Below are 10,625 nucleotides of genomic sequence, written 5' to 3' on the forward strand. Positions count from 1 at the left end.
TTTATAGGTATGGTCAATTTGGAACGAAGGTGAGATTAATGGTCTGGTAGATCCTGAGATCTTTGACCAACTCTATGAGAAAGAAATACGCAAATGCGTTCACATTGGGCTTTTGTGTGTTCAAGAAGCTGCTAATGATAGGCCAAGTGTTTCTACAGTGTGTTCTATGCTCAGCAGCGAGATTGTAGACATTCCAGAACCGAAACAACCTGCTTTTATATCTAGGAACGGTGTTCCAGAAGCTGAGTCCTCCGAGAACAGTGACCCTCACGCCTCTATTAACAATGTCACTATTACCGATGTCACAGGGCGTTAGAACCTGCAGAAACCAAACTATATGTGTAATTCTCAAAGCTCTTTAAGCATTGCCAGAGAATATATCATCTATCTATAGAGAGAGCTATGTCTCATAGCTCTAGTAATGTACAAAAGCTCTGTTTCATGATGTCAAAAAAAAACTCTGAAACGAATTCTCACTGTACGTCTGTACGAAATCAAATATGTAAAAATCTCTTAAGCTTTAGTTAGTCCTTGTAGGAGGTATTTGCTTCTTTTCTGAACAGTTCCACTTGACTTACCTTTCAGTATTTCAGTATTTGGATTTTTCTCTTGAGAATTTAATTCTCACCACACCATCAGCTACCAGTGTTAAATGCTACATTCAATGCTGAGCTCTTGCTATTTAGATCTTTGTTGAGTTTGGCTATTTTTTGTAAACGATATTACACAAAGCTTTATCCAAAAGTAGGAAGTTTCTGTTCTTGAGTGGACAGAACTAAAGATATGGGACTTCATCAGAGCTTGACTTGTTTTGTTCTTGTTCTTGCACTGTCTTGCTTCTTCTTAAGTGTCTCTCTAGCTCATGAAAGAGCTTTCTTTTCGGGAAAGCTCAATGACTCTGAGACTATAGTCTCCAGCTTCCGCACGTTCAGGTTTGGTTTCTTCAGTCCTATTAATTCCAAAAGTCGATATGCTGGTATATGGTATAACAGAATTTTTATACAAACTGTGATATGGGTTGCTAACAAAGATAAACCGATCAATGACTCCTCTGGAGTTATTTCGGTATCTGAAGATGGAAATGTCGTTGTTACTGATGGTCAGAGGCGTGTTCTGTGGTCAACTAACGTCTTTACTCGAATCCGTGCCAATTCTACTGTCGCTGAGCTTTTGGATTCAGGGAACCTCGTGCTAAAAGAGGTGAATACAGATGCGTATCTTTGGGAGAGCTTCAAGTATCCTACTGATTCTTGGTTGCCAAATATGTTGGTTGGGATAAACGAAAGAACCGGAGGAGGAAACGCCATGATAACTTCTTGGAGAAACCCTTCAGATCCGTCGCCGGGGAACTACACTGCTGCACTCGTTCTTGCTGCATGTCCTGAGCTCTTTATTTTTAACAATAATAACAACAATGCTACAGTGTGGCGAAGTGGCTCGTGGAACGGCCAGATGTTTAATGGTATACCAGATGTATATCCGGGGGTCTTTCTTTATAGATTCATAGTTAGTGATGACAGCAATGGATCAGTCACCATGTCATATGCTAATGATTCAACTTTGAGAAACTTCTACATGGATTACAGAGGATATGTGATCCGGAGAGATTGGAGTGAGGCTAGAAGAAACTGGACGGTCGGATCGCAAGTTCCGGCAAACGAGTATGACATTCACAGCCGATGTGGCCATTTTGCGTCTTGCAATCATCGAAAAAGCCCGCTTTGTTCTTGCATTAGAGGGTTTAAGCCAAAGAACCTTAGAGAGTGGAACAATGGAAACTGGACTGGTGGATGCGTAAGAAAGGTCATTTTGCAGTGTGAAAGACAGAACAATAATGGGAGTGCTGATTGGTTTTTCACGCTGCAGCGAATGAAATTGCCTGACTTTGCAAGCAGATCTGAATTCAGCGAACCAGAATGCTTAAAGACTTGTTTGCAGACATGTTCTTGTATAGCTTTTGCTCATGGCTTAGGATATGGCTGTATGATTTGGAATGGAAGCTTAGTTGATTCACAGGAGTTGGATGCTCGTGGAATGGATCTTTCTATCCGTCTTGCACATTCAGAATTCAGTTAAGTAGACTTCTCTCATATTACTACTTTAGTGTGATTGTAGTTTTACTAATTCTGCTAATTCTTTCCAATTCTCAATAGAAACACAGGACAGGAGACCAATTTTGATTGGTACATCGTTGGCAGGCGGTATTACTGTTTTGGCAGTTTGTGTCCTTCTGGCACGAAGTATTGTCATGAAGAAAAGAGATCAGAGTTTATGTCCTTATGTTTGCTTCTGATTAACCGTTTAATAGTTTTAGTTTTAAACTCTAATAAAACCTTTGGTTTCGGTCTCAGTGAAAAAGAAAGGAACAGATGCAGAGAAAATGTTTAAAAGAGTGGAAGCTTTAGCTGGTGGTAATAAAGAAAAGTTGAAAGAGCTACCATTGTTTGAGTTTCAAGTGTTAGCTGCAGCAACTGATAACTTCTCTCTTAAAAATAAGCTCGGACAAGGAGGTTTTGGTCCTGTTTTCAAAGTGAGTATGACTAAGGATTATGAAAACAAGAAACAAGAATTTCTGCTGACATATTTTTTGTTGCAGGGTAAGTTACAAGAAGGGCAAGAAATTGCTGTGAAGAGACTGTCACAAGCATCAGGACAAGGGCTTGAGGAACTTGTTACTGAAGTAGTTGTGATTTCCAAGTTGCAACATCGAAATCTGGTGAAATTGCTTGGCTGCTGCATTGCAGGAGAAGAAAGGATGTTAGTCTATGAGTTCATGCCAAAGAAAAGCTTAGACTTTTATATATTTGGTAATTTATAAGTATTGTTTTTTTGTTTTCAAACTCTGTTTCAATGTTATCACCAGGTCAAATAACATAAGCTAATTTGGTTCAGATCCAAGGCAAGCAAAACTTCTTGATTGGAAGACAAGGTTTAACATAATCAATGGAATAAGTAGAGGTCTCCTGTACCTTCACAGGGATTCTAGGCTGATAATCATTCACAGAGATCTGAAAGCTAGTAACATCTTGTTAGATGAAAATCTGATTCCGAAAATATCCGATTTCGGGTTGGCCAAGATTTTCCTAGGGAATGAAGATGAAGGAAACACTCAACGGGTCGTTGGAACATAGTAAGTTACGCCATTCTAACCATATGTTACATTCCTTTTTTTTTCCCATGAAGGTAAATGTACCTGATGTTACATCCTGCAGTGGCTATATGGCACCTGAGTATGCAATGGGAGGACTGTTTTCAGAGAAATCTGATGTTTTCGGCTTAGGAGTGATACTCTTAGAGATTGTCAGTGGAAGAAGAAACTCACATTCAACTCTATTACCCTATGTAAGTCTACCTAAGTCTACTAAGTTACATTCAACTCTCTTATGCTTCTCAAGCCAGAAAGCTTCTCTATCTGTTTTTTAATAGATATGGTCAATCTGGAACAAAGGGGGNAGAATTCAGTTAAGTAGACTTCTCTCATATTACTACTTTAGTGTGATTGTAGTTTTACTAATTCTGCTAATTCTTTCCAATTCTCAATAGAAACACAGGACAGGAGACCAATTTTGATTGGTACATCGTTGGCAGGCGGTATTACTGTTTTGGCAGTTTGTGTCCTTCTGGCACGAAGTATTGTCATGAAGAAAAGAGATCAGAGTTTANCTCTACCAACAACGTCACCATCACTGATGTCTCAGGACGTTAGAACCTGCAGAACCAAAATGTACTGTGTAATTTCGTGGAAGTCTTAAGCATTGCCAGAGAAATATATCATCTATCTTTATAGATGGTAATGGACAAGACATTTCTGTTCATACAACAAATTCCCACTGTACTAAATCATAAATAAAAATCAAGAATGCTCATCTCTTGAAAGAAAAATCTCTTAAGCTTTTGCTAGTCCTTATTGGAGGAAGTTCCACAGATGTAAGAGCCGGCTTCTTTTCTGAGCGTTCATGCGAAAGAGAATGACGTGTGGAAGTTTCAGCTTCTTGGTGTTGAGACTCAGGATCCCAAAATTGGTGTTCATGATGACCATGACCAGAGTATCTAGGAGAAGGAGAAGCTGGGTAACTTTCAACGCTACGGTTATTGAAATTATGAAGGAGATGGATTGGAGATGAGCCATGTGTTGGTGTGGTTGGACGGCTAGAGAAAGGTGTGTTTGATCCCGAGTGTCTTCCGTGTTTAGTCTGGTCCTTTGCTGTGTGATGCCACTTCTTTAATGCCGTGGCTACTCTTTCGTTAAATACCGTTGGCTTCATTTTAGTACCCATCTACACACATTTTTCATATACACAATGTCAAAAAAACTAAAAGATCATATATCCAAAATCTGGTTCTGTCACACTCAATGTTGTTTAGTACCTGAGTAACAAGTGCATAGAGTGGAAGAGTCACATAGCTGCAAAGTATCTGCACAACAACTCTGCAAGATTTGTAAAATAGGGGAAAATGTTATTATACTTTGTCAGTCAAAGGACTAATTCTCAGAATCAACAGTCAAGATTATGTAAGCTTACCCAACTACAATTCTAATGACCACATCTGCATTGCTTTCATGGAAACAATTCTTGAGATTAAATTCATACTGCAAATAGGAAAAATTTATGACATAACAATTAGTATGGCCTGAAACAACAGCAATGTTCGTAAAGAGAATGAAATGGCTCGCTTACCGTACTCCAGGCAAAAAAGGCAAGTTGAAATGCATTCTGCAAAGTGAAAAGGAATTGGTTCTCATGAGTTAATAATAATTCTACTGTTATGAGAAAAAAAACCGAAAGAGAAGAAACGAGAGGTGAAGGATATAGTATTGTACCGTAAAAAGGACCAAGTGGATAAGGAAAAGAATGAAACGTGGCTTGCCAAACCAGAAGAGGTCATCACCAGGCTGAACCACCGGGGCGCCTCTCACCACATCACCTTTCTCTTGGATTCTTAGACCCAATTTGGTTATTATGACTTGAAGCTTTGTTCCAACGATTAGAATTACGACTAGTGGAATAAATGGTAACCAAAGGTAAGAACGTAGTCCTGTTTCAAAAGAGAACCGATGTCAGGTTTTGTGCATATATTGATGCAGCTAAGGCCTAATTTGCACAGTAAGCAATCAACATTTACCATTTGTATTGGTCAAGAGGAATAGCACGGCGACAAACCAAATAACCGGACTGCATAAAGGTGGCAAAAGATTAATACAAAATATCCAAATTGGCTTTTCTCAGACTATAAAGAAAATCATGGTTAGTTCCAAACCTGATTTCAACAACAGTTTTGAAGTCTTCCTCTAAGGATCTCTGAATATACTTGCGGAAATCGAATCTTGATTCGCTCCCGTGAGCCAAATGTGCCTGAAAAAAATGTAGTTAGAACATTGTCTTGAAAGATAAGTGTTATAAGGGGAAAAGAATAAATTCCTTACCATGATGAAACCATGTCTTAGTGCTAAGTAATCAACTTTGGTGACAGATCCATAGAACTGTCTGAAAAAACACACAATCCATAGTGTTATACTCGTCTTGCTCCAGAAACTGAGATGTCTTCTCCCAAAAGATGTGTCCCTTGCAAACCTGAACCTCTCAGGATCTGCATAACAAGAATGATTCACTGTAAATTTCCCATTTCGGTCTTTTAATTTCTGTCGACTACTCTGATTCACATACCGTTGGAATACTGATACTCTATTGTCTTAGTCTCCTCCTCCCATGACTTCCACCTCCTCATCTGCAATACTCAAGAAAGCAAATATATAAATAATCTTTCTTGATTCTCGCCTTAGGCAAGGCGAAACTCACAAGAAATGTTACCTTAGTCTTTCCGAGAGCATAAGTAACAATGCAGTAAATAACATGAACCACGGCGAGCACAAAGATGAAAATATGCAGCTGGTGGATCCCATAAGCAGATACAAAAGCCACTTTCCCCTGAGAAGATTTATCAATTGCAATCAAAATCTATCCGTTTTACAAGCCAAGAATGATTTGCATATGTATAGGAGATAGATATTGTTGTTAGTTACCTTCTCTGCACATTTGTCATAACCTTTGGTGGCTAAACTTCGTCTAGGGATATAAGATTCAGCTAACTCAAGAAGAAGTCTATGAACGGGTTTATCTCCATCACCATCACCATCTTCTTTCTTTCCGGTGTCTTTCTTGTGGTATTTTCTAGCTTCAGCCTCGGCGCTGCAAGGGTGCATTGTCGATGCAACATTCTTGGAGATGCAGATATTTGAGATTGGTGTTTGTCCAATTGTGAGGAGTAGTGATATGAATCCCAACAGCATAAGCTCTGAATCAAGTTTTAAGTATAGGAAATATATAAGTAGCTTGTTAATAATGGATGAAGTTAGTTAAGTAGAAAAAAAGATTAGTTTTTTCTAGTTACCTGCTTTGACCTTTTCAAGAGCTTCAAATAAAGCCTTCTTGTGCTTCTTTTTAAACCACTGTTTAGGTATATAAAAAAATAAATGGGCAGAGATTTTAATTATTCACATATTTAGTAATGATAGTGATGGGAGAAGAAGTAAACAAAATGAAAAAGAGAGCATTAACCAAAGAAGAAGACATAGAAACAGAGCAGTAAGCAGATCAAGAACACAAAAAACAGAGGAAGAAGAGCTTATAAGAGAGAAAAAACAGAGCAAGAACACGAAACAGAGGAATCTTGAAATAAGGACTAAATCTAAAGGGGACGACTTACGGTTCCAATTTTGTGAATAGATTTTTCGAGGACAATCGAAATGAATAGTAAGACGAAGCAAACAACAGCTACTGCCCAAGTAGAGGTCTCTTCTAAAGTCCGCTCTTTTACTTGATTCGCCATTAGAGCTTTAATCCAAAGCAAAAGCAAAACCCCCTAAATGACTCTTCTCTTTCTTTCCAAAGATCTTGTCTTTTTTTTTTTTGTTTTTTTAACAAAAGAAGTAAAGAAACAAAACACGAGAAGAGACAGAGATTTCGTGTTCTTCTTCCTTTGCTCTCAGTTTTAAATTACTACGCAAACGCAAGTTACGAAAAGCACATTTGTGTCGTAATATATATATAGAGAGAGAGAGAGGAATGAGAGAAGGCGAAAGAGGAAAGGGGGAAGGGAGAAGATAAGACCCGTAATGAGAGACTGTAAACGAAAGGCTTCGTCTATATGTATTAGAATACTAGTAGTATACTACGTCGTTCGTTCGTCTTTTGGAGAAGAATCGTTCAACGTTTTGACTTTCGTATTATTCCCACATGTGACGACTTCTCAAGTACTTTCAAGTCTTTTTGTTTTTTTTGTTTTTAAACATTTCTCAACTACTTTTGATGTCTATGGCCGTCAAAATAATGTTTTAATTCTATTTTTAATAATCTATAATTTGTCGCTTGTTTAACTCGGTTTTTGTTATTTGTTGTAAAAAAATTTTAGAGAAAGATGTTTGTAAGAACGACGAATAAGCAAATTTTGAATTTGAATTTAATTTTGTTCAAATTTTGTTTACTTTAGATTGTATAAAAGCTATATATGTATATATGAAATGGCCACTTGAGTTGAAAGACATACCATAATGAGATCTCTCGTTGGAAAGTTCGTCCTTTTTTTTAATTTTTTTTTTCTGACTGCTTGTTTTCAACTTGTTTGTTGTTCTATCTAATATAAAATAAATAATAAAGGGATATATAAATAAATAAGCTTACTCGTTAGACGACAAAAAAGAATTATCATACTCGTTGAAATAAGATAAGTCGGCCACAAATTATTTTATGAAAGCAACATTTGATCTCTTAACAAATTTCTGTTAGAAGTTTACAATTGACGTGGGTTAGTTAATTTCTTTTTTTTCTTCTTCTTGTTGTTAATTAACATATATATATATCTCCTAGATTTTAATTTAATTTTGGTAGTCAATTATTATACAAGAGTCTTATAAAATATATATTCGAAAACAGCTTGTACAGATATGATGAACAGATGCATGCAACAATGATTAATTAATAGAAACATTATTATAATTCCCACTGATATCAAGAATCATCATTTCTTAAAAGAAGAATTGCTGAAGCTTTTGCTAGTCCTCACAGGAGGAAGTTCTGAAGATGAGAGAACCGGCTTCTTTTTCTCTGAGCTTTCATGGGCAAGAGGATTATGTGTGGAAGTTTCAGCTTCTTGGTGTTGAGACTCAGGATCCCAAGAGTGGTCGTGTTCTTGAGAACTTGGGTGACTTCCAACGCTCTGTTTATTGACATTGTGAAGGAGATGGCTTGAAGATGATTCATGTAATGGTGTGGCTGGACGGCTAGCGAAAGGTGTGTTTGATTCCGAGTGTTTTCCGTGTTTAGTCTGGTCCTTCGCCGTGTGATGCCACTTCTCTAATGCCGTGGCTACTTCTTCATTGAATACTGTTGGCTTCAGTTGACTACCCATCTACACACATTTTAATTTTTATCAAACACAATGCCAAAAAAAAAACAAAAAAATCATGCATCTATCCAAGATCTGGTATGGACGTAACACTATAAGGTTCGTGTACTACGTACGTGAGTAACTAGCGCATAGAGTGGAAGAGTCACATAGCTGCAAAGTATCTGTACAAAAGCTCTGCAAGATTTATAAAAGAAAGGGGAAAAGGGTTATTGTACTTTGTCTTAAAAGGACAAATTCTCACAATCAATAGTCAAGATTATGTTAACTTACCCAACTAAAAGTCTAATGACCACATTTGGAATGCTTTCATCATGGAAACAATTCTTGAGGCCGAATTCAAACTGCAAATATCCAAGATTTATAAACTAGTATGGCATGAAACAGCAACGTTTGTAAAGAAAATGAAATGGCTCGCTTACAGTACTCCAGGCGAAGAAGGCTAGTTGAAATGCATTCTGCAAAGTGAAGAAATTTTGAATTGGTACGTATGTACTCATGAGATTATTCTACTGATAGGAGCAGTAAAAAAAACGAAAGAGAATAAACGAGTGGTGAAGGATAAAGTATATTGTACCGTAAAAAGGACCAAGTGGATAAGGAAAAGAAAGAAACGTGGGTTGTTAAACCAGAAGAGGTCATCACCAGGCTGAACCACTGGGGCGCCTCTCACCATATCGTCTTTCTGTTGGGTTCTTAGACCCATTTTTGTTATTATGACTTGAAGCTTTGTTCCGGCGATTAGACTTACCTGAAGTTATATTCATTCTGTTAAAAACTGGCGGCAAAAGAGACAAAACCGAAGAAAATGTTTGTTTATCGGTATATTAATTGTACTTACGACTAGTGGAATGAATGGTAACCAGAGGTAAGAATGTAATCCTGTTTCAAAGAACAAACCGATGTCAGACTATTGATACAGCTAAGATGTAATTTTTGCGGTAAGCAATGAACGTTACCAGTTGAATTGGTCAAGAGGAATAGCACAGCGGCAAACCAGATAACCGGACTGCATAAAGTTGGAAAACGTTAAGACAAAATATCGAAATTGGCTTTGCTCAGACTATACAAAAAAAAAAACTGATTCTATATATACAGTTATGCAAATATCTAAATTAGATTCCAAACCTGATTTCAACAACGGTTTTGAAGTCTTCCTCTAATGTTCTCTGAATATGCTTGCGGAAATCGTAGGTAATAATTGATTGGTTACGTGGAGCGAAATGCGCCTATAAAGTTTAGTCAAGATTATTTGTCTTGCGACATGAGTAATATAATAAAACATTAGATAAAAAATAATAAATTCCTTACCGTGATAAAACCATGTCTTAGTGTTAAGTAATCAACTTTGGTGATAGATCCAAAGAACTGTCTGAAAAAACACACGATCCATAGTGTAATACTCGTCTTGCTCCAGAAACTGAGATGTCTTCTCCCAAAAGTTGTGTCCCTCGCAAACCTCGACCTCGCAGGATCTGCACAAACACAACAAGAATTATTCACTTCCCATTCCGGTATTTAAATTTTGTCCAACACTCATATTTTATATTTACATACCGTTGGAAAGCTGATACTCTATTGTCTTTGCTTCCTCCTCCCACGGCTTCCACCTCCTCATCTGCAATACTCAAGGAAACAAATATATAATATAATCTTTCTGCATACACTCTTGATTCTCGCCTTAGCCACTGCATGCGGGAAATTAAATCACAAGAAATATGTTACCTTGGACTTTCCGAGACCATAAGTAACAATGCAGTAAATAACATGAACCACTGCGAGAACAAAGATGAATATATGCAGCTGGTGGATTCCATAAGCAGATACAAAAGCCACTTTCCCGGGCTAGAGCAAATCCATCAACGGCAGTCAAAACTTGATAGGTTTAACAAGCCGAGAATGATATTTATATATATAAATGGGAGATTAATTATAAGTTACCTGCCCTGTGCATTTGTCGTCACCTTTGGTAGCTAAACTTCGTCTAGGGATATAAGATTCAGCTAACTCAAAAAGAAGTCTGGATTTTTCTCCACCTCCATGTTCTTTCTCTGCAGCCTTCATCTTTGCAGCTTGGGCAGCACTGCAAGGGTGCATTGTCGATGCAACATGCTTGGAGATGCAGATTTTTGAGATTGGCGTTTGTCCAATTGTGAGGAGTAGTGATATGAATCCCAACAGCATAAGCTCTAAATCAAATTTGAATATAATAGAAGATACAA

The 10,625-nt window shown here is 37.5% G+C and overlaps 3 protein-coding genes across 4 annotated transcripts in view; 1 reads left to right on the top strand and 2 right to left on the bottom strand.

The window, feature by feature from the left end:
• The window catches only part of LOC104769994 (G-type lectin S-receptor-like serine/threonine-protein kinase At1g11300), a 10,384-nt gene extending 6,729 nt beyond the window's left edge, over window positions 1-3,655 (top strand). The window contains exons 2-8 of one of the 2 annotated variants that reach the window (XM_019243395.1): window positions 8-2,071; window positions 2,154-2,261; window positions 2,352-2,530; window positions 2,597-2,807; window positions 2,893-3,130; window positions 3,213-3,342; window positions 3,427-3,655. In XM_019243395.1, coding sequence (XP_019098940.1) covers window positions 784-2,071; window positions 2,154-2,261; window positions 2,352-2,530; window positions 2,597-2,807; window positions 2,893-3,130; window positions 3,213-3,342; window positions 3,427-3,543 — 2,271 coding nt within the window. In that variant the 5' untranslated portion in view covers window positions 8-783 and the 3' untranslated portion in view covers window positions 3,544-3,655. Of the gene's footprint in view, window positions 1-7; window positions 2,072-2,153; window positions 2,262-2,351; window positions 2,531-2,596; window positions 2,808-2,892; window positions 3,131-3,212; window positions 3,343-3,399 lie in introns of both variants that reach the window. The other variant, XM_010494346.2, reaches the window with a different exon arrangement.
• LOC104770014 (MLO-like protein 2) lies at window positions 3,756-7,123 on the bottom strand. Its single transcript, XM_010494365.2, has 13 exons — window positions 6,706-7,123; window positions 6,391-6,448; window positions 6,023-6,294; window positions 5,811-5,927; window positions 5,667-5,727; window positions 5,426-5,589; window positions 5,260-5,354; window positions 5,125-5,174; window positions 4,823-5,037; window positions 4,680-4,715; window positions 4,524-4,591; window positions 4,369-4,429; window positions 3,756-4,277 (listed from the first exon to the last, which is right to left on the bottom strand). The coding sequence occupies exons 1-13, from the start codon at window positions 6,826-6,828 to the stop codon at window positions 3,864-3,866; spliced, it is 1,734 nt and encodes a 577-aa protein (XP_010492667.1). The 5' UTR covers window positions 6,829-7,123; the 3' UTR covers window positions 3,756-3,863.
• Window positions 7,891-10,625, bottom strand: part of LOC104770023 (MLO-like protein 2) — a 3,795-nt gene continuing 1,060 nt past the window's right edge. Inside the window, exons 3-14 of the mRNA XM_010494376.2 lie at window positions 10,345-10,592; window positions 10,129-10,248; window positions 9,961-10,021; window positions 9,715-9,878; window positions 9,532-9,632; window positions 9,363-9,412; window positions 9,245-9,285; window positions 8,981-9,154; window positions 8,826-8,861; window positions 8,677-8,747; window positions 8,520-8,580; window positions 7,891-8,406 (exon numbers count right to left, since the gene is read on the bottom strand). Of these exons, the coding sequence (XP_010492678.1) occupies window positions 8,017-8,406; window positions 8,520-8,580; window positions 8,677-8,747; window positions 8,826-8,861; window positions 8,981-9,154; window positions 9,245-9,285; window positions 9,363-9,412; window positions 9,532-9,632; window positions 9,715-9,878; window positions 9,961-10,021; window positions 10,129-10,248; window positions 10,345-10,592 (1,517 nt within the window). The 3' untranslated portion in view covers window positions 7,891-8,016. The remainder of the gene's footprint in view (window positions 8,407-8,519; window positions 8,581-8,676; window positions 8,748-8,825; window positions 8,862-8,980; window positions 9,155-9,244; window positions 9,286-9,362; window positions 9,413-9,531; window positions 9,633-9,714; window positions 9,879-9,960; window positions 10,022-10,128; window positions 10,249-10,344; window positions 10,593-10,625) is intronic.

This window comes from Camelina sativa, chromosome 3 (assembly GCF_000633955.1).
Source record: "Camelina sativa cultivar DH55 chromosome 3, Cs, whole genome shotgun sequence".
NCBI lineage: Eukaryota > Viridiplantae > Streptophyta > Magnoliopsida > Brassicales > Brassicaceae > Camelina > Camelina sativa.

Bases quoted from the DNA above. Each gene is read 5' to 3' on its own strand.
- LOC104770014 (XM_010494365.2), bottom strand. From the start codon at position 6,828: ATGGCGAATCAAGTAAAAGAGCGGACTTTAGAAGAGACCTCTACTTGG. The intron at 5,038-5,124 runs GTAAATGTTGAT...CTTTTGAAACAG, and splicing joins CCTCTTGACCAATACAAATG to GACTACGTTCTTACCTTTGG. The intron at 4,716-4,822 runs GTACAATACTAT...TTCACTTTGCAG, and splicing joins TCCACTTGGTCCTTTTTACG to AATGCATTTCAACTTGCCTT.